At 39.4% G+C, this 23,853-nt stretch overlaps 1 protein-coding gene across 1 annotated transcript in view; it reads right to left on the reverse strand.

Annotated features, from left to right (window-relative positions):
• Positions 1-23,609, reverse strand: part of SLC15A5 (solute carrier family 15 member 5) — a 57,659-nt gene extending 34,050 nt beyond the window's left edge. Inside the window, exons 1-5 of the mRNA XM_050968768.1 lie at positions 23,573-23,609; positions 22,329-22,691; positions 19,147-19,369; positions 8,683-8,852; positions 3,284-3,504 (exon numbers count right to left, since the gene is read on the reverse strand). Of these exons, the coding sequence (XP_050824725.1) occupies positions 3,284-3,504; positions 8,683-8,852; positions 19,147-19,369; positions 22,329-22,691; positions 23,573-23,609 (1,014 nt within the window). The remainder of the gene's footprint in view (positions 1-3,283; positions 3,505-8,682; positions 8,853-19,146; positions 19,370-22,328; positions 22,692-23,572) is intronic.
• Between the last annotated feature and the right edge of the window lie 244 nt (positions 23,610-23,853).

The raw sequence follows: 23,853 nt of genomic DNA on the forward strand, positions 1-23,853 counted from the left end.
TGCCTCCACCCCCCTCACTCATTCCTGGCAGGGTCAGCAGGGCAGCTTGGGAGGAAAATTCCAATTACAGGGTAATCCCCACTTATTTGCTAGATAGTTGGAGACTTCCAAGAAATAACACAAACACATACGATATATTCAACACAATAATTATATTAAACAGGGGACAAATATAACAGGGTAAAACACTATTGTTAGGTTCACCGGTGCCCATGCTGCTAATACCTATGACTTTCCCCAGTCATGTGACTTGAAGTAGCAAATGTAAGATTAGTGTCCTGTTGGTACACATACTTTGTTGGGGCCCTTAATGACATATGACCACAAAATTATTCTCTGCAGTGGGTTAGCAGTGTGGCTGACTGGGTTCAGTACAGCCCAGAGGACTCATAAATGGGAGGAGGTGGTAAGTCCCTCCACAGGTTTAATATGCAGGGAGTTATAAAATCCCCAAACCCTTACTCCCTGGCTTGAGGACACAGTTCAGGGAGTAGGGGGTCCCCAAAACAAATTCCCTGACTGACTGACTAAAAGATGGTGCACTCACAAACTCTGTGAATGATCCTTAGGTTCAGAGATGGCTCTGGACTCCTGAGTCACTGCAGAGGGGCTGATCTCCACTGGCAGGGATCCTCTTCAGGCAGGAATCAGGCTGCTTCAGTCCCAGGATTTCCCCTCACCACAAAGGGGTGCAAAGCTCAAGGTGCAGATTACACTACTGTACTAAAATCCAAACTGTCGTCTCCTAGCAAGTTTCCAGACACACACACAGCAGGCAACAGTCCTGAACTAGCGGACAGAGCAGAGCTGACCATGTGGTGACTGGTCTCACCTAGGGAGCTGGAGGGCTAACTCAGCCTGGCCGGGGAAGTTTCCCAGCAAAACTCCACAAACTGGGAATCATCAGTGGAGAAGGAAAAGCTCAGCTGAGGGATCTTTCTTTCAGGTCCCTACAGGCCAGTTCTCAGGGGGAACCCTGCATGCAGGCCTGGGACTCACCACACAGCCAGTCCTGCCCTTGTCCTGGCTGGCCCCGAACTGACTCAAAAAATGGCTTATCCTCTTTTCTGAACTCCCTAGGAAGGGCATCTCACTCCCTTTTGCTTGCCAGGCAGACTCTGAGTCTGCTTTGGCGCCCCCTTCTACCAGAGACAGTGTGCCTCTCCCTGAGCTGCCAGCAGACAGAGCCCCAGGAATCAGGGAATCTCCTTGGGGGTTACATAGATTTTTACAAAGTCACTCATCATCATGGTATCAGAGCAATTCTCACCAAAGTTAAGAAACAAGTCTCTTTCTTTTCTAGCCTCATACCTTACAAACAGTGATAAATTAAGCCTCACAATCCCTACATGCAGCAGGGAAGTGTCATTATACAGACTGATAGGGAGAGAGAGATAGGTGACTTGCCCAGGTCACACAGAACAGCTGGGTGTAGAACCAGATCTCTTCATGCCTACCCCTGTATCTTTACCACAAGTGTATGCCTTCTACTCCTGCTAATTCTCTAGAATAAGATGAATCCCTCAGTAAACCCAACGTAAATCAATTCAATTAAATGCATTTGAGCAAGAATCTCTGATTTGACAAATGTATGAAACTAACGTTATTTACATTAGCTTTTGTTTTCCATGATTCTTTCAGATGAGACATAAAACTGAGGTCTGGAGCACTTACCCCAGAGGACCCCATGGTGCTTCTCATAACATCATCATGTTAATCTTAGTTTCCTGGGGAGATTCCAACTCTGATAATTACTTTCCAATTATTTAAGCCTCTTGCTGCTTCAGTTAGATCTAGTATTCAATTGCTGTCTTAGATTGTTGTTCAGTGTTGTTAAGCACTCCTAAAACAGTTGCCATGTTTTCACCTTTGAGGTGTCTGCAAGTCAGTGGTGAACAAAATGATTCCAGTTTGTTCAGGACTTTTAGGGTTATTCAGAATGTTAAATCTCTTTTTTAAAAAAGATTTTTACTGCTCACCTCCAGAGGAGGATACAAAGTATGCAAAAACTTAAGGTGAACAAAGAAATGGTGGCTGAACTCAAAATGGTTGCCACACAAACTTATAGACTTCTGGTTTCTGTCACCAATTACACATGATGATCAATGTTATTAATAGGAATAACATTATCAGCAGGAATAACATTATCAGCAGGAATCACAGGCACACAAATCTGTTCATAATATAGAGAAAGTACTACTCATCTTTACAGAAGCAATATTAATCTATTGCCTAATCAAAGAAAAGGCTCAAGTCTTGAAATCATTGCTTTCTCTGCCTCAAGTACAAAAATCATCCCCTTCAAAATTTTTGACTCCCTTTTCAAATACATGCCTGAATATTCTGACTATAAGCAGTGTCAATAGAGGTTTATTGTCACCTTGTAGTGGCTGGTAATGTCAAGTGTCAACATCAACTTTTTTATTTTTAGGAAAAGGCTGTCTCAGGAATAACTGTCAATAATAGCAGTATAATTAAGATATGGTATTTTAAGATTTTTTTTCCTCAAGCAGCACTGTGCACTAATTTTAGCACCAATCAGTGGAAGTAAAGTGCAAAGCCTGCTCAGTAACATACAGCTAAGCAGGTTGCCACAGGGCACACTACCTTGAAAACCTCTGCTTAACCTGGAACATCCAGTCAAAAAATCATGTCTACCTAAGTAGATCTGCGAGACACTTTCACATTTATACAACACCTCTTCCCCAGAAGCAGAGAGACCCCTACACAGGCTGTGAAAGGATCCCTTTATCCACCAATGAAATACACCCACCTATGGGGTGGGACATACCAGCAACACATCCCCTCCAGAGCAGTATAAAGAGCATACAACTAGGACTACAGAGAAAGTCTGTGGTGGAAAAAAATCAAATGAGTTACAATTTGTTGAGGAAATTGGAGATAATGGTATTTCTAACGAGCACTGGTAATCTGTCTTTAATAACCACAAGTGCGTAGGTCCTCACCTGAAACACAGCAACTCCAGCAGCAAAGCACCCTAGCACTGGGCACTAGAACAATAATGGTTCAAAGAAAAAAGTAGCACGTACTGGTCTTCCTGCATCACCTGAGGCTCTCTCTCAAGCGCTGATCAAGCCAATCATCCTTAGTTTATGAGAGTCAATGTGACCATAGCCTGGTAAGTTTTAGTAAATCAAGACTACTGTACTGGTAAAGCAGCTGTTGAAGACCATACCAAGACACTAGATACACAATTGTATTAAATATATTTCATCATATTTTAATAATCATGGGAATTTAGGATTAAAAGCTTTTTACTCACCTGCATGATGCACATTCTATATAGAATTTGAAATGCAAAGAGCGGAAAGAGCCTGACAAGCAACTTAGTGTTTTCCACATGAGTCTCACTGTACCAGCCACCATAGTTTTCCTTGGCATGATCTAACCAGCTTGGCACATCTCCACTAAGGTGGCGGTATCTCACACAGCACATTTTCAGTGCATTAGCAACTACCCCAAAGGTGGTCAGCTGGGAACTACCTGCGAATGATCAGAGACATCATCATCAGTACGTTTTACTTGCTGCCAAATTGAAGACAAGCCAAATGACTTTTGGAACAAAAGACAACTTGATATGATTTATCTTGGTCATTTCCAAAGCATGTAGCAGACCAGATTTGTTCCAGTGCATTCATCTTTACAAGACAACTTGAACATACAGGGCCAAGTCTGGTTGCAGCATCCACCCTAAACTGCCTTACTGAAGGTACACAGGTTAATACCAGTAAACACTTTGGAATGATTTATTGTTATGGCTGAGCAGGAACTGTATTAATATTTTCCTTTGACTGTGTTTTGTATTGATTTGATCTGGGTCGTTTTCCATTCAAGCCAGTAGTGAGCTATTGTATGCCAGCCAACAATACTGTCAATGAAAGAGGGAGGCACTGGTGAATTGAGGTATGGCTCAGTGGATGCTAATGGGATAGAGAACTTGTCATGGTTATGTTTCATGGTCAGGTTAGTCGTCATTAAATATATTACCTTCTGATGGCCATGTGATAGGCTGTCTGAAATAAATTAGGGGTTCTCAGTCTAGTTCCTAGCAAAACAACGAAAACCTCAACAGCAATTACCATCCTTGTTGTCAGTCTCAGAGAAACCAGCAATGGTTCAAATATGGAAACTTAGACAGGAAGGATGGTTCAGTCATTTGGTCCGAGCCTATGGTCTGGGAGTCCTGGGGTCACATTCCTGCTCTGCCTGTGCAACCTCAGGCAAATCACTTGCTCTCTGTGCCTCAGTTTCCAATCTGTCCAATGGGGTAATAGCACTTTGCTACCTCACAGGGGTGTTTGAATCACTCGGATACTACAGTAAAGCAGGGGTAATATGAGTAAAATAGATAGATTAGATTAGATAAGATAGATCTTAAATACCTTTATCCCACAAATGTCATCCCAGGGTTGAGACATACTGACAGAGAGGTGTGAGGTAAGTTTGCATTGCTGCTGCCTGGGGCCTATTTTGTTTATTGATGGAGGAGTTCATCTCCTGAGTTGGTACCTATCACAAACACTATTTATTCACTTAATGTCAGGAAAGAACTAAGAAAGCAATGGCTATTGGCTAATCAAGATTTAAACCCACTCTCTGGCACAGCCAGACTGTGGGCAGTGATAAATAAGATCTCCCTAACAGAGAGGGAAATATACAATATGGATCCAAGTTAGCAAATATCGAGTCTTCTGGTTTAGTCACTCTTTTTTTAAAAAAAGGGTTTGAGGTCCAAAAACATAATCAAGAATGAAAAGCTATCTTTATAGGAGTGTTCAAGTTAAGATAAACTGATCAGAAAAAAGAAAGAGGGTATAGATTCTGGATTCTCAAATCAGTATGAAGACTGTTTTTAGAAGTGAAAATGGACATTAGAGAACTAGTGTAAGGGTAGAGTTTTCACCAGCTGTCATGGTTTGGGGCTATAGCTAGCTATTTGATGTTTACACGCATGAGCTGATCTCTAGCTTTTTGCCCCACAGTTGACATTGTGTCATTATAAAGAATGCACTCATTTACAGGAGGTGCAGCTACAGTCTAGTCCTGTGAGAAGTCATGAACCCAGGACTCCTCTTGAAATCAGCCCTTTTGGGAGATTACGGTTTTAGACAGCTGTACCCATTTATTAAATTGGTGGCCACGATGAATAAAGAAAAGTGTTACACCTTAAGAAATGTTTGCGCTGTATCATATCGAGTTTATTGCAGATTACACCCTTGGAAACAACCACCAATAAAAAAAAAATCAGACAAAGTTCCATTATTCACATTGGAAGGAAGATTTAACATGGATGACAGATTATTGTCGAGCCCTGACATTTCAATGCATTTCTTATTAGAACAATTTCCCTCCTTTCATAATACAATCTGAGAATCAACTGCTTATGAAGATCTAGAAAATATTTTGCTTCGTACAAGAGTAAGAATGCAATGATATATTTACTTGCAGTATACTATTTAGCTACTAGATATTTCTGAACAATGTATAGAGTTCAGATGAGTTGTGGTTCCTCCCTGGTGAACAAGACAGACAAATCTGGAACTCAACCTGTGTACGAAGCTTGTTTATCTGTAGTTGCAGTTTTGTTTAAATGAACGGTTTGGGTGAAATTCTGGCCTCAGTGATGTCAATAAAACCTTTGCCACTGATATTAGTAGTGCCAGGAGTTACCCCGGCTTTTTGAGGAGGAGTGTAATTTTAGAGAAATACACTGTTTGAACTTTGACGTTAATTGAAGCAGTAATTCAGGAAGGCATGGAGTAAGAAGGGAAAAGGGAGAAGGTACAGAAATCATATGATGTGCAGCACTATCATTGTAACAGATATCTGTTCTGCAGACATGCTGTGGTACACAGTATATATCAACATTATCCATTTCATGTTTATACATGTTGTACATTTCCAAGGAAACATTAAAAATCTCATCTGTTTAGACACTAAAATAAAAACATTTAGAAAGCAATCTTTCCCCTTCTTTATACTTACAACAGCCTTTGGCTCTGATGTTCTGCTACTCTGACCTTGATCTAATCATGAATATCTATGCTACTTAATTATAATAAAAAGCCTACATTGTACTCTAGATGGTAGACACACATTTTTTCTCATCTTTGGTCACCTGCCAGTTCTTAAAATTATAGCAGTGGGAAGAAATGCAAATAAAGTCAGTGCTTGACCGCTAAACATGATGGAATGCATGGTCCACATTGGAAATGTTACCTTAAAATAAAAAGGGGGTATATATAAAAATCATTTCTTTAAGGTCACCTCTGGATTTGAATTATGGCTCTAAAGAATTTCCAATGTAGTAATTTTATTGGAAGGAGCCAAAATAAGGATTAAAAGCCCTCAGAATATTACTCCAAAAATGGGCAATTCTGTTGAAACTAGCAAAATATTAATTAAACCAAACAACAAGCATTCAGAAAAACATTAAGCAATGATATACAAACAAGTGCTGCCTGTGCTGACTTTGTAGGGCAATTAATATTGTTGTAAGGCCACATTTGTTACCAAAAAGTTCTTGGTATCTCTTGTTTTCTTTGCTGTGACCATAAGGAACTGAATAAACCTTGCTAGTGACCTTGGTGCTGTGATTTTTCCATAACAGACAGGCGGGCTCAAGCTATAAAGTTCAGATACAAATTTCCTCATGCTAAGTACATTCAGATCCATGGCTTTTGTTCAGATATGTCCTTGGTGTCAATGTGCCATGAGCCAGAATCTCCACTGTCTTCAGTTTCTGGCAGGAAATTTCGAAAGAGTCCATTGAAAAAAAATCAATGGGATTTGGGTCCCTAACTTCCTGAGGCTCCTCTGAAAATCCTAGCCTCTGTTCTTTGCACCTGTACACATTATGTGCTACACTACCAGTGTGATTTGATAGAGCTTATACTTGTGCAAAATGGGAGTAAAATACTATCCAGAGTGCAAAGTAGTAGAGACTCAGAAGAGGTTTGTGATTTGCTGACTCGTTGCAGGTGACATTGCTCCACCTTGATAGGGTTACTAGATAGCAACCATGGAAAAAAAGGGATGGAGGTGGAGGGTAATAGGCGCCTATATAAGAAATTGTCCCAAAAAACAAGACTGTCCTTTAGAAACAGGCCATTTGGTCACCCTACACCTTGACCTTAGAATACAGGGAATGGTTCTCAGAGGACTTCAGCATGGGGGCTGAGCAACCCTGGCAGTAGTTAGCCTTGTGGGGGAGACTGGTTTTATTCACAAATGGAACTCAAAAGGAAATAGCACAAAGGCCAAGGAAACAGTGAGCCTTGTCTTGTCTCAGCTTAGGTGAGTTGTATTTGAAGCAGGTAGGAGAAGCCACCTGATCACAGCATCGTGGGGTTGAATCTTAATTTCACCTTGGAACTCAAAGATGCTTCATATATGTGAGTAATGAATGTGTCTGAAAATTCCAGAAAAGATAGCTGTCATTCAAAAGTAAGAGACACAAGGTGTGTGAGGTAACAGCTTTTATTGGATCAACTTCTGTTGGGAAAAGAGACAAAGTTTTGAGCTTCACCAAGGTCTTTCTCAGCTCTGTAAAACTTGAAAGCTTGTCCCTTGCACCAACAGAAGTTGGTCCAATAAAAGATATTACCTAACCCACTGTGTCTCTTATCCTGGGACCAGCATGGCTACAACAACACTGCCAACATCGATCTAACATGTGTTTCTACTAACTATATTTTCCACTGATTAAACAAGCAGGGTTTATTTTAACATTAAGCTTTTACTCTCTTTTCTGGTAGCTTAATTTCTTCCATTTGGTAGGGTTCCCCACCTCCTATTGCATACAAATTGCATTTTACAAGTTATAAAGCAGAATCAAAATACTTTAAGGAATTGCTATATGTTAAAATGTTGCAACAAGCTGGGAGATGCAGTAAAAATTTCTTTGTATAAATACATCTGTTTTAAAGTACTCAAAGCTATCTGCATGTTTAAACAGTTCAGCATTTCTAATATTTAGTTTTAGGGATACAGCAGGCCTTCAGAGTTATGAACACCAAAGTTACAAACCGACCAGTCAACCACACACCTTACTTAGAACCGGAAGTGCACAATCAGGTAGTAGCAGAGACAAAAAAACAAAAACAAAAACAAAACCTGTAAACTACTAAAACAATAAAGAGAAAGTTAAAAAAAATTGACAAGGTGAGGAAACTGTTTCTGTGCTTGTTTCATTTAAATTAAGATGGTTAAAAGCAGCATTTTTCTTCAGCATAGTAAAGTTTCAAAGCTGTATTAACTCAATATTCAGTTACAAACTTTTGAAAGAACCATACCGTTTTGGTCAGAGTTACAAACATTTCAGAGTTATGAACAACCTCCATTCCGGAGGCGTTTGTAGCTCTGACGTTCTATTGTAATAGCTTACATTGCAGCAATGATAGCTTTAAAATAGAAAATCAGCATCCGCTCTCCCGTGATGCAGCCACCTCCTGGGAAGGGTCTGTTTTAACTGGTTTTATATGGGCCTGATTCTGCAAAGTGCTGAAGTTAATGGCGATAGAAGATGTTCAGCCCTTCACAGGAGGCACTCAGCAGAATTAAGGACAGACAGAACGGATGTAGCTTTGGAGAAAGAACAGTTAAACAATTTTTTTAAGTCACCTTTAAAACATATCTAAGAGACAGATATTTGCATCTTACCTTTTTTGGGCTGGTAAATCATTTCACTGCGCACCATGTGAATTGTGATTAGGGCCATAAGCACAGACACAAATGGGATAAGAAAACCAAGGTTCTTGGCCACAGATTGCTGGATATAAGAAATGCTAACAAAGACAACTGCTGAATTTAAGTTAACCAGCCAATAAAACCTATGGTAAACAGACAAAAGTTATTCTAAGAGGGAAACCGGTGAAGAGATGCAAGTAATTAAGAATGCAATTCTGTTGCAAAAAGTACAGTTTTAAGCATTCTGAAGTTAAAAAGTTTACTTACTTTAACAACAGTGAGTGGGGAGTATTTACACCCGTGTAGCATGCACCAGGATCCTGCGTAGCCTGACAGTCTACATGAACTTTCACTTGATTATGGGAGAGTCTAAGCATTTACTTACAAAAACAGACCAGGTTTCTAGCCCTCATGGTTATGGAAAAAAAATACTGATGCCTAAAGGCTCAAAAGCCAGAAGACAAAAAGTACCTCATTTTTTTAAACTCATGATTTTCAAGTCAATCTCTTGGTTTATGGATGCCTGACTAAGGTTTTTGAATGTGTGGAGTTGGCAATACCATTTCAAAGGAAGATGAAAAAACCCATAATGCCCCATGCCAAATGTATAATTCTATACACAAGGAGAAAGTGTTTCCTTGCTGACTCTGGTACAGTGGTGGGCAACCCATGGCCCATCAGGGTAAGCTGATTGAGGGCTGTGAGACATTTTGCGGACGTTGATTGTGCGCAGGCATGGTCCTCCGCAGTTCCCAGTGGCCGCAGTTTGCCATTCCTGGCCAATGGGAGCGGCAGGACGCAGAGATGTGCTGGCCGCCGCTTCCTGCAGCTCCCATTGGACAGGAATGGTGAATTGTGGCCACTTGAAGCTGTGGGGGACTATGCCTGCAGATGGCCAAAGCCCACAAAATGTCTCGCGGTGCACAATCAGCTTACCCTGATGGGCTGCTTGCGGCCTGTGGGTTGTAGGTTGCCCACCACTGATCTAGTCTGATCTCCTGCATAATACAGGCCAAAGAAATCTCACTTGGTAATCTCTGTATCAAACTTGAGACACCTTATTATTGCCCTGATTTTCAGAGAATGGATGCTCAGCATGAAAATGACAAAAATTAGGCCTTTTTAAAATGTGTCTCAAACTTCCGAATGGGTTAAAAAGCTAATGCTATTTTAAAGAATATAAACAAGAACTCGACAATCAACAGAACACATTGCTTAGATTTCTTTTGTATGCAGTTTCAGTATCAAAGTGAGAGCACCACCACAGTTGTCACCCTTGCTGAGAGCCACTGCACTGAGAGCAAGGACTGACTGACCATGGAGATAACTGATTTCACATTCCTGCGCACGCGCGCACACACACACACACACACACACACACTCTGTGTATTGAGATTGAGACACACTGAGGAAGCCTGGAGGAGCACATATTGCTATTGCCTTGGGTTCTACCTGTCCTGCAGAATATGAACAAAGAACTTGAGTCTTTGTGCTGTCAATCTAGCATGTATCATTAGTCTTGAATTCGCTTAAAATAAACAAGCAGGACAGATGACCTTAGCTATTCTTGCTCACCTCTACAACTTTTTATCTTAAGCACAAGTGAGTGGGCAGGGCGTACTATCAGCTCAGCTGGAGAAGCAAATCTGTCTAGTATCACTGTCCCCTACATAAGAGAACATGTATTAAAGATCAAATCAATGTTTTGGCTATGAACCTTGAGAAGAGGGGAAGGAGTGGGAGGGGAGAAAAAGCAGTTGCTATTGAACACCAAGGGCCCATCTGCATTGCCTCTGCTTCTTCCCTTTAAAAGGCTCCTTGCTAGTCTGTTGTAATTGCCCGGAAAACTGTAGTGGCATCACTGTAAGTTACAACGTTGAGATCATTACTGTAGTGCTTCTGACTACTCTGTCATTGACCTAGCTAGCTAGAACCAAGAAGAAAAGCCTATATAATGCTGAAGATGTGGGGGAGTGACAATACCCAAGTTTGTTCAACTCAAAACAAAATAATCTCTCTTGCCTTGTTAGGGAAGAAGAGCATCCGACAGTGACTTAGAAGCAGTGGGCAGGAGTGCACTTTTAAGCAGCAAGTCTAGTGGAATACAGGCTGTGGCCAAGGAAAGAATAATGACATATCAAAATTTGGATGAACTCAGTGCTGCTGAGAAGCATTTGGCAGCTGTCAGGGGGACTAGCAATACTATGTATGCCGGGAAGCAGGGACTTCCAGGCCTAAACCAGCCTCCAAAGCCATCTGAAAAAGTCCCTGAGAATTTCAACTTTAATTATTTTTAGCTAGTGCTGTGTCTTTTAAACCATTTCTGTCATGAGATATGAAACCATTAGAGGGTTTTTTTTTTTATTTAAATGTAAAGCAGTTGTCTGGGGTTTGGTGTTAACCACTTTGGAGAGAAGGCATTAAAGATTATGGAAGTGTTTGCATACACATGCTTTGGCCCTCTTCTGGCAATTTTGTTTTTAAGTTTAAAATTGCACAATGGGGCAAACAGCTGCAGAGGCTGGCCAAGTTCAAGGTTTTAATCCTGGTCTCCAGAGCTCTCCATGAGATCAGCCCAGGCTGTCTCACTCTACATGACTATAATGTCCATTGTGTTCCAGTGGAAATGGCAGCCTAAAGAATGAAACCCATATGTACAGGAGATGGACTTTTTTCAGCAACTGGAACTCATTCTCGGAAGAAATTAGGACCTCCATAAATCTTGGTGCCCTGAGATCAACACTGCCACCAAAATAAGTAAAGAACAAATATCAGGTCTTTGCTGACTGGAGCAATGAGAGAAAGAGAAATGTATCTTGATGTGCACATTTCAAAATTCTGAGAGGTGCTCATGTCATAGACAAGAAGGGACCATCATGATCATCATGTCACAGTGATGAATTGCATATAAGAACCCAGACAGACATGAGTCTATGGCTTGTTTCTGATTTTGATGCCCCACCTCCTTTCCTGACATTCCATTGCATTCTTCAGGCCATCTGAGTGACCACTCTGGGGTAGAGACAGGCAGGATATTTGAGATTCAAGCCCTGGATTCAGCAGCTAAGCAGTCTTACAGGCACTAGTGCAACAAACTGCACTGCTGGAGACCACAGATCTGCGGGGTTTGTCTGGGGATGTGTGTGTGGGTGTTTGAAAGGTCAAAAACTCTAATCACTGTTTAGTGCCCCCTCACATTTCAAACATCATTATTGTATAGGTGGAATAGCTCCCCCTCTGAGGATGACTATAATGGAGCTGTAGGGCAAGTGGTCAGGATAGTAGTGACAGAAACAAACAAACAAAAAATCACCAGGTAAGACCTTTCACATTCTACATAAATCCTTTCTATGACAAGGCCCCCAGATTCTGTGGCACTCTGATGTAGCAGACTGGAAGTTCATGATGCTACCATAGAACTAGCTATGAACAACCCACCAACCATGGTAATGAAGAACCATTATGCTGCCTTGGCAACGGGTGATGAAGAATCACCCTCAAAGATGGAGGAGGAAAAGCTCTGTACCCCCAAGGCTGGGAGGATCATAGCCGAGAATTTGGAAGTGGAAGGTAGCTTGGGTGAAAGTGACAATAAATGATACAGTTCACAATTCTAAGGAATGGTAGGAGGGAAAAACAGAACAATAAAGATAATAGATTTCAAGAAGGCAAACTTTAGCAAACTCAGGGAGTTTGTACGCAAGATCCCATGAGAAGCAAGTCTAAGGGAAAACACAGTTTGAGAGAGTTGGCAAAGAGACATTATTATGGACACAAGAGCAAACTATCCCTCTGCATAGGAAAGGTAGGAAGTATGGCAAGAGACCACCCTGGCTTAACCAGGAGATCTTCAATGATCTAAAAATCAAAAAAAGAGTCCTACAAAAAGTAGAAACTAGATCAAATTACAAAGGATGAATATAAACAAACAACACAACATGTAGGGACAAAATTAATCTCATTTTATGTCTTGGCCCTTCTAAACTAGCTAGAGACATCAATGGTAACAAGAAAATATTCTACAAATCCATCAGAAGCAAGAGTAAGACCAAGGTCAGAGTAGGCCCGTTATTCAGTGAGGTGGGGGAAATAACAGAAAATGTGGAAATGGCAGAAGTACTAAATGGGTTTGTTTCTATTTTCACCAAAACATTAAGTAGCAATTGGATGTCTAACATAGTGAATGCCAGTGAAAATGAGTCAAACTCTGAGGCTAAAATATGGAAAGACCAAGTTAAAACTTATTTAGACAAATTAGATGTCTTCAAGTCATCAGGGCCTGATAAAATACATTTCTAGAATACTCAGGGAGCTGACTGAGAAGATAGCTGAGCCATTAGCGATTATCTTTGAAAAGTCATGGAAGATGGGAGCGATTTCAAAGGCCTTGAAGAGAGCAAATACAGTGCTAATCTATACAAAGGGGAATAAGGACAACCCTGTGAATTACAGACCAGTCAGCTTAACTTCAGTATTCAGAAAGATAATGGATCAAATAAGCAATCAATTTTCAAACACCTAGAAGATAATAAGGTGGTTAATAACTATCAGCATAGATTTGTCAAGAACAAATAACGTCAAACCAACCTGATAGCTTTCTTTGACAAAGTAACAAGCCCTGTGGATGGAGGGGAAGCAGTAGATGTGGTATATCTTGACTTTAGTAAGGCTTTTGAAATTGTCTCACATGACCTTCTCATGGGTGCATAACTGGTTGGAAAACTGTTCACCGAGAGTAGTTATCAGTGGTTCATAGTCAAACTGGAAGGGGGTCCCACAGGGATAGTCCTGGTTCTGTCCAATATCTTAATCAATGATTTAGGTAATGGTATAGAGAGTACACTTATAAAGTTTGTGCATGATACCAAGCTGAGAGGGGTTGCAAGTGCTTTGGAAGATAGGATTAAAATTAAAAATAAACTGGAGAAATGATCTGAAGTAATAGGATAAAATTTAACAAGGACAAATGCAAACTAATCCACTTAGGAAGGAACAATCAGTTGCACACATACAAAATGGGAAATGACTGCCCAGGAAGGAGTACTGCAGAAAGAAATCTAGGAGTTATTGTGGATTGCAAGCTAAATATGAGTCAATGGTGTAACACTGTAGCAAAAAAAGCAAACACCATTCTCAATATATTAGCAGGAGTGTTGTAAGCCAGACTCAATAAATAATTCTTCCAGTCTACTCCGCACTGATAAGGCCTCAGCTTGAGTAATGTGTCCAGTTCTGGGTGCCATATTTCAGGAAAGATATGGACAAATTGGAGAAAGTCCAAAGGAGAACAACAAAAATGATTAAAGGTCTAGAAAAGATGGCTATAAGGAATGATTGAAAAAAAAATTAGGTTTGTTTATTCTACAGAAGAGAAGACTGAGGGGGGACATGATAACAGCTTTCAAGTATATAAAAGGTTATTACAAGGAGGAGGATGAAAAATTGTTCTTGATAACCTCTGAGGATGCAACAATAAGCAATTATCTTAAATTGCAGGAAGGAAACTTTAGGGTAGATATTAGGAAAAACTTCCCAAGTGTCAGGGGAGTTAAGCACTGGAATAAATTGCCTAGGGAGGTTGTGGAATCTCTGTTATTGGAGGTTTTTAAGAACAGATTAGACAAACGCCTATCAGGAATGGTTTAGTTATTATATACTCCTGCCTTGCATGCAGGGGATTAGATGACCTCTAGAGGTCCCATCCGGTCCTACACTGCTATGATTATTAGATTGTATAAAGGACATTGTAAATGAATTAGATCTGAGCATTAAGATAATTAGCTGCTTGTTTCTGATGAAATGAGAATCAACTCCCACCTTTTCATGCTCTCTGTATGTGTATATATATCTCCTCAATATATGTTCCATTCTATGCATCCGAAGAAGTGGGCTGTAGCCCAAGAAAGCTTATGCTCAAATAAATTTGTTAGTCTCTAAGGTGCCACAAGTACTCCTGTTCTTTTTGTGGATGCAGACTAACACAGCTGCTACTCTGAAACAGTAAAATAGTTGACATTTAAATCATATTTAGTTTTTAGCATTAATCACTGAAATGAATGAATCCACTCAACTCTTCAAGTTATTGTTTCAGACTACCTGCAGATTCAGGAAGACATCTTTGCATTGAGTTGTACTATCTTCACAACCCAGAAAACTAGAAATATGTATGTATATAGAAGAGGGAGCACTCCTGCTAGAGTATTATTCTATGGCAAAGCACGGGTTCTACAGCCACCTAATCCAAAGGCCCTGGCTCTACAAAACACTACAAAAATGGCCATCAATACAATCAACCCGTAACCCAAGAGATCCTGCTAAGCCTGTGAGCAGAATTATGAAATGACTGTGGAACTATTTCAAGGCCAAGTGGGGAGGTGGGAAATCTCCACTAGCATCTTCCAAATGACTTAAATTTGCTTCCTCTATTAGTAATTCTGCCCATACAATATGCTGGGTAAAAAGGGCTATCTGGCAGGTGGGGCTAGTCTGCCACAATATGATTCATGTGACTGGTGGTAGAAAGTGGGGAGGGAAAAGAACTGGCTGGAATATCATACTGGCATTTTGCTGCTAGCCCCAGCAGTTTGTTTTTTCATTGTTACACAAGGCTATAGGTCTATTGTGAAGACACCGTCCAAATTTGAATAGCTACCATGTTGTCCTATAAAGTCCACAGACATCCAGAAAGTCTCTCTCTTTCTGGTGAGAACTACCCTATTCATCTCAGTCGAGTGTTAGCTTAGAAGCTTTATAATTACAGTTTAAATGTCAGCACCTTAAGTATTTCACTTCAATAATTATACCAGGAACAGCCAGATATTTTATGCTGGCATTTGAGGGAAGAAAGAAAAAGCTAATCCCATTCTGCTCAGCCCTTGGTCACAATACTTGCTTCTGCAACCTCTTACTCTGAGGTACTTTGGCCATTTACTAGTTGCTTTAGCATTTTTCATGCACCAGGTATTACAGGATTTCCAGGGATATTTTGGTAGTACACATTCAGATCAGATATATCAGTCCTGGAGTGGTAAGCTTTAATCCTTGAATAAAGATATTCCAGTAGGCTCAGGAATCTGAACCTCAGGTTTGCTTATACTCCCTGAGATCACAGGTTCACATTCCACCAGTGATGACTCAGGCCTTCATACTTCCCAGGTAAACAGCATGATTGCCACTCTGAGAAATACAAAGTTTTATTGGGAGAAAAGGGGTTGGTGGCCGCTTTTTAAAAAATGAAGTAGCACAGATTCTGCCCCAAGGTTCTGTGTGGAGGTGACGGGAAATTTTTTTGACAAAATCAAAAAGTGTCCTGAGAACATACCAATTATGCCAACGTTTACAATAGGAAGTTAGCCAAATGTTTTGGCTTTTAGTATGTATTATATTCTACAGGGTCAAAGCGATGTGCTTTGGAAGGTTTCGTTTCATCAAAAATTTTGAGTTTTATTTTTGATCCTGAAACAAAATTTCAGCCTCAATTTTCTGTGGAATAGAAATTCTGTTTTTCAACCAGCTCGGTTTCTGACTCTGTTTCTGACAAGTTAGCTTAGGCGAGCCAGTGTTGCCTAATGGATACAGCACTGAACTGGGACTCAGGAGACCTGCATTCTATTCCTGGCTCTGCCACGATCTGCTGGGTGACCTTGGCTAAGTCACTCACCCACCCTATGCATCAGTTACGCAGTCTGTAAAATGGAGATAATGATACTGATGTCCTTGTAAAGTGTTTTGATTTCTACCGATGAAGAGCTTTATACAGAAGCTAGGCTAGCTATAGGCAATGGAGTTTGGACTAAGGTACATCCAAGTACCAGATAACGGTCCATTTCCAAAACTATGCAGAAACATTTGTTTACCACACTTTTCTTCATTTGACAATGAGGCTTTGCAGAAAGGAAAGCCCTTCTGACACCCTGCAGGGTACAAAAATTCAGTGGCCATGGTAGTGAACACGGGAAGAAAGGAACGAAAAAAGAGATAAATATAAAATAGGAGTGATGAAAATAATTGAGAGATTGAGTTGAGGCAAACAAAAAAGGAAAGAAATATTAGTAGAAGGAAGAGGGAACCCCAAGCAAGATGGAGAAGGAATAGAAGACAAAGACAGATATAGAAGTGGTCCTATACTAACTACAATTTTCCAACACCTCAATGCTCAAGGCAATTTTGCTTTACTAGCTCAGTTGTTGGCGAGGATTTAAGGACCATATTCTGTCCCCGACCCTTTTGCTCAGCTCCCATCGATAGCAATGGGAGTTCTCATGCATCAAGTAGTAGTACCAGTTTACAGCCTTAACTTATAGCTCAGGCTTTAGACTCTCAGGGCCCAGTTTTCATCTTCTTAGTTTAACATTGGTGAAATTCCATTTATTTCCATGATTTTACACCTAGTTTGTTCCAGAGATTGGCTTCAGGCCCTAGAAGTGTAATGCAGCCCTCACACCATACTAGGGTTAAGATCATAGTTACACACTCCTTTGCAAGAAGTCTGATTTTTGAAAAGCTGTTAGGCCTAATTTCTGAAGTAAAGCAGGATGGATAAGAATCTAGATTGTTCTAAAAAGCAAGTGTGCAGTTGTCTCATTAAATATATATGTATTTTAAACATTTATTCTCGTGACAAAAAATCTACCAAGAAGAGAAAATAGTGTATGATTATATACTTATGAGGTTGTAATGAGACTAGGAAATGTGAAGTAAACCCCATTTTGTTAGTTTTAAGATTACAAATCATATGGTTCCTGCCTCAGATGCCAGACAACTGTAGAAATTAGTTTTTAATCACACACACACCTTTCCTGATACTTCCAAAGCCCCAAGAACTGACCCATTTGGATTCCCCCAAGGAAATATTTTATTCATTCTGTCGTTATGTCTCCTTTGTAATCAACACTGAGAAATGTCACTTTGATTAAACACAACTGTGAATCACTAAAATCATAGTACAATAAATTCTCCCAAGCTATCTTTCAGAACAACTGATTGCTCTCCAGTCTTTATCCTCCAGAGTCTTATTTAATCAAAATGATGTTTCTAATTAAGGATTAAAACTCAGAATAGAATAAAAAAAGGAGATTTTTTCTCTCTCCTTTGGGCAGGTCAAGGAGGCAGAATCTGTTTTAAGGAACCAAACAGTCTTTTCCATCTTTAGTAAAGCTCACTGAAGTTTGGATTTAATCCAAAGAGCTTCAGTATTAACATAACTGGGGGGAGGAAAAGGAATAACCCTGAAAGCCATCCCTATATGAACAGAAATATGACCTAATAAATTCTTCATTGACTCATCAGTGATGCATTATCAATATTCAAATGTGCTCAGTTGCAGTTCATAATAGATACACTTTGATTTATTTTTAGTAGTACCAACAATGCTTTGCACGTGTATAGCACCTCTCAATCAAGAATTTCTGGATAATTGGCAAACATTCAGTATCACAAAGCTCCCTCTGAGGTAGGTACATATTTGTGCATATCTAATAAAGGAATTTCTGTCCCAAGGGAAATTCCGATATTTCATCATTTTGTCCCAAATCAGAACAAAACTCTTGAACTGTTAAAACTTTGTGGAACAGTGTCCAGAAAAAATATAATTTGTAAATGTCCAAGTGTTCCATTTCAGTTTGTTAACCAAAAGGAAACAGTTCATTTTGGGTTGACAAAATGTTACATGTCAATTTTTCCAATGAAAATTCTTTTTCTGTAGGAAATTGTGATTTTGATGAAGCCCCATTTTCCAATGAAAGATGTTTTTGTCTGAAATTTTCCAGCCAGCCTTGGTAACTATACAGATGTTTAAATTGAAGAACAGACGTCAAGTGGCTTACCTGATGCCCTAAACTGTCAGTCACAGCTGGAAAGAGACTCTATGAGGCTTATCTTTCTATCACCATTGCTCACATGAGGAAAATCGACCACTTCTTGAAGTAAAGGACAGTTCCAACTGTGATGTTTGATTTTTTTTTATTTCAGTGCTGGTACTTATATTTGTTTAAGGAACTTTGCTACCTATATGGAGTCTGCTCAACCTAGAGCAAAGGATTGAGACCCAGCAAGGAACTTCACCACATCCCTGACAGGCCTTTAAGTACCATGGTGTAAGAACTCAAATAGAATAACTTGGTTCTAAATAGCAACTAGCTTATTAATTTTGTATCAAGTTGGGCAAATCACTTGACTTTGATTCACCTTGGGTGAAAGTCCCTGGCCTGTGCTATGCAGGAAGTCAGACTATGATCAGACTTGTTCCTTCTGGCCTGAAGATTTATAAATTTATGTGCCTAGAAGGAAATTTAGGCAGTCCTTTTGAAAACTAATTGCTACAGCTAAAAATCAGATTTCCTATATACATTCATTTAAAGAAAAAAAGATGCACTTGAGTTTTTAATTAAGCTCCATCATCTCACACAGTTGTTCTGTTGCAATATTAAAAAAACTCACCAACTGAAAAAAGAAAGAAGTTCCTTTGGTTCAAAATCCTCAAGGTTGTAAGCACTCAGTGGACAAACTACAGCTCTTATGCCTCCTGATCCAAAGCAGGCTGTTATTAGCCCAAAGTAGAAGAGTATTTTCTGCTCCTTTTTGGCTAGTGGGTGAATAAAATAGTGTCTGTCTATATAAAAATCTTCAAAGGGGAAGGCAACAACAGGTAGTACGGCTGTACCTGCAATGGGGAAGAAAATGGACATATGTAACTGGTTAAAATGATGAAGCATTGAATCCAGTATTTATTTTCTAGATTAACAGCTATATTGGAATTATAGTCTCTGAATTATTAAAAAAAATATCTACACACGCAATGGGAGAGAAAGTTATTCATTCCTTTAGAGTGAGATGTGGGTACAACTACAAGCCCAAAACTTTTCTGAATACTACTGTTAGGCAAGTATATTGACTACATATGGCAGAAGTAGCTGAACTTCGTTGCTTTCAGGGCTGGTCTGGGGCCAGAGGGCTGCAGTTAAGTGGCATAGAAGTTCTCTTTACAAATAAAGAAACATGACCATAATTTGTGCTACTCTTTTATCTGTCTAGATGGATTAATAGAAATTGCTTGCTTGAATTCAGAAGTCGTAGTTTATCACTACAGCTAGATGAACAATATTCATCAGATAATTTGGCAAATGTTATAATGTATTCTCAGATATGCTATTTGATTATTTTTACTTCTTTTATCAGTTTTACTCTTCCCTTTGCAGCTTTAGAAAAAGTTAGCCCAGAACACATTTTAGGACTCTGCAGTTGAGATTTGGCATCTCCAATCTACAGCATTGTTTCTATAGGCAAGGTGAGGCTCTCATATTCAATGAGCCTTTTAAGTGTATTTTGAAATAGATTGCAAATACATCATATACATAATATCTGCACTCATGTCTGCTTCAAGCATGGCAACAGGAGACCAGGACTGTGATACTAAACATCAAAATCTGAAACCCCAGCCTGGATTAAGCAAAAATTTTTAATAAACTCCCACAACAAAGAGTCATATCCCATGCATTATATTTACACTAACAAGTCTAGTATCAAATCACCATCCCTAATATTTTATATTTATTTGTCACAAACTTTCACTTGCTATAGTGACATTTTTTTCTCTTTGGAAAATGCTTTGTGCTACCTCTGACAGTTGTCAATGGCTGGATAAGTGGTCTGATGCAGTATATTCAGTATTCAGTTCAACAATTTATACTTGTTTTATCATTAGAGTCAATTTGTCCCACTTTGATGTCTTTTTTTTTTTTTTTTGGTAATCTAGAATCAAAGGGCAAGGGGATTCCAAACAGGGAGTTTATGGAGTAAGGAAGAGGATACAAAGATTTTCTCAGGTAGTTCATACAGCGCCTTGGCAATCTAGACAAAGTGACCCCCTTCTTCCTCCTTTCCACTGACCCACTTGCTCCTCTGTGTCATTTTTTTCTTTTAAATTCTTGTGGCGATTTCTCTTCAGTCACCCACAGCAGGTGTTTTTATAGCTGATGCACATAACACAGAATTATTTCCTGCTGCAGCAACACTCTAACGGAGGCGCTAGAGTTTCCAATGCAAAGCTTTCTGAAACATGACCTCGGGGCACCTGCTGCACACAACTGAATTCAAACTCTCACTTCTGGATGGAGGTCAAGAGGGCAGAAATGTTGCCTCGAGAGAAGACCAATTCAGAAATTATCTCAAATAGTCCAATGCTATTCTGATGCCTATCTAAATAACAACTTATTTGCCTGCATGCAAACAAACTCTTGGGATGAGTAAATGTGAATAAGCTTGTGTGACAGCTATACATCAAGTCGCAATGCAATTGATATCTATTTTAGTATAGAGTTATGGAAATCTGGGTGAATTTCCAATATTTATGTTAATGTGGCTCTGGAGCAGCAATAACTTGTTCTGCCTTCATCTTCTGCCTGTGCTGTCCACTTAAAAGTTGGTGATTTTATGAAGTTAATTCTGGTAGTTGTGCAGTTTAAAGAGCAGGATGCAGCATCAGAGATTGACTGTTACTGTCTAGTTGTACCTGCCTGATCTGAGTAGCAATCACCTCAACTCTGCTTCACCTCAACTCTGTCCTAGAGACAAAAGATAATTCAGTTTTTAGATCAGCTCAACTCAGGCTGCGAAAGCCATCATCAGCTTTGACATTTACTAAATTCCACATGACAGTTGTACAAAGTGAGCAGAGACCTGCAAACTCAGTTTGTTTAGGAAGGGGAGTGGTTCCACCCTCTATATCACTCAATCTCCTTGACAACCCATAATAATAGCTGTGAATATCTAAAGTTTCATACTGTCCCCCATTCCAGCCATTATGTGGAGGATCATTAGGAGCTGTCCATACATTACATATCTATATATTGAAGGGACTTCAAATGTACTGATCATGGGTCAGTAAAATTCACACATGTAAGTTACCTGGAAAAATATTTTAAGAAGTGTATCCTGAACTTTGTATAAAAGATTTTAGCCCATTGGGTGGGGGAAGGAGGCAGATAGTGTTAATATGAGTCAGGCCCTAAACGTAAGCATCAAAATGTGGCTTTCGAGTTCAAAGTTTATCTACATGATATATACGTCTTATTAACAACCATGTAATTTTTAAATACAGCAGAACCCCATAAATTTGCACCAACTGGAGAAATGGCCTTATGAAATTATGGCCTTAACAGGTAGTTATATCACTGAATTTTCCAGAAGTGACTAGTGACTGTGGGTGCCCAACTTGATACCTTAAAGGGGCTCAGTTTCAGAAAATGCTGAGAGCTTGCTTTCTGAAAAGTTAAGCCACTTTAAGGTGTCACAGTTTAGGCTCTTAGACTGCAGCACCTAAAATCCCTAGTCACCTTTGAAAATTTAGACCTTATTTTACAAACATTATTTAGTATTGTTCAAAATAATGCTTCATTAAGGTATATTAGCAAATCTACTCCAGTACATTTTGTGAAAGAAAAGTTAAGTCCTTAGCTATTAAAGAACTTTGGTGAGGCCTCCAGGTTGGAGACAATTATTGAATTTGCATATAAATAAGGAATAGTATGTTTCTATAGTACTTTTTTAAAAATTGACTTATTAGAGCAGAATTGCATACAAAAAGCACATTGTAGATAAAATAATCATGGCATAGCACCTACCTAGAAAGTGGAGAAATATGCAGATATATACCAGCTTGATCCTCCCCATCAGATGTTCAGCAAGCCAGCCCATAAACACAGGTGATAACATGGAGGCACCTACAAAGCACAGGTTTATGATGGCTGCTTGGTAGTTGAGATAGCCAAGTTTGATAGTGCAAAAGAGAATCATGTTGCAGACAATACCAAAGAAAGTGAACCTCTCACACAGCTCCATCAACAGCAGGCAAATGGCCACCTGAAGTTTCTTCTGAGACTTGAACTCAGATGAGTCTCCATCATGCTTGCCTTTCCTGGAGAATTTTGTTTTCTCCCTCTCAGCAGTGTGGTTCAGAAGTTGTTTTTCTTGTAAGTCTCTAAGGTCTGTAACAGGCATACTTAGCTGTGCTGAGCAAGACTAAATTGAGTGGGTTAGGTTGTATGTACACTTCTGTTATCCTCCACTGTAATTAACAAACTGGTAAGACCCTTGCTTTGAATTCCACACCTTACTACCACAATTCCTCAGGGTACTTATCACTTTAGTGCTGTTACATTCAAGATCAAGGAGCATGAGGGACACCAGTTTTTAAAACTTTTCTGAGTGCACAAAGTTGCTGAATCCAATCTGTTTATTTAACTAGTTTGTCTGGTTATGAACAAGACACTCCCCCCAATAATATTACCCATTAAATTATGTGAATCAAATACAACATGTGCCAAATTGTATCTGCATGTTACAGATAAAGGTTAAATACTGAGAAAGGCTAAATTGTTTCAGCAGAATTCGAGTACTAGATCAAGAAGATAATTTGGGGCTAATATTCTGATACCTTAATTAAGCAACAAGTGAGAAACTGCAAGCAAAGAGATAAAGATAGAAAGAATTTATGGTTTTAGGTGAGCAATATCTTATTATTACATTTCTTGTTATTTTTGGTTGAAAATCAGATAAGGTTAATTAAAAAAGTAAGAAATGCTAGTACATTTAAGTACAATAAGCAGGTTTTACATGAAAGTAATCCCAGGGTATTAATGAAGAGAAAAAGCAATAAAAGAGCACCCAAAACCAACATGGTTTCTTTAGCCTGACCTTGCACCACAGCTATAATATGTCATAGGGAATCAGAGTCAGAAAGACTTTGGATCTTGGGTATTAATTAGAACCTATATAGTCAACTTAAAGAGAAATCGGGAAGGTTCCACAAGTTTACAATGTCCCCACAGGGCAATCCACTAAGAAGTTTACAGAAAACTTGTCCTACCTCCTAGACATGAGTCTCCACTACTGTGCATAGCCATTTATACATGTCCCAAATGATAGTGTTAGGCACCCACTTTGCACAGGTGTAAATAACTACACAGGGTGAAAGGCAATGGTGAATCAGATCCACTGTTTCTAAACAGAACTATCAAGTTCTCACTTTGCAAGTTGTTGGAACAGAGACTCTTTTTTGGTTTCATCTAACTATATAGATACACATATACACCCATGCTCTCTACCTTTTAGCAGCTGTTATACCTATCTATTATTAAGTAATAGAGA

This window comes from Gopherus flavomarginatus, chromosome 1 (genome assembly GCF_025201925.1).
Source record: "Gopherus flavomarginatus isolate rGopFla2 chromosome 1, rGopFla2.mat.asm, whole genome shotgun sequence".
Classification (NCBI taxonomy): domain Eukaryota; kingdom Metazoa; phylum Chordata; order Testudines; family Testudinidae; genus Gopherus; species Gopherus flavomarginatus.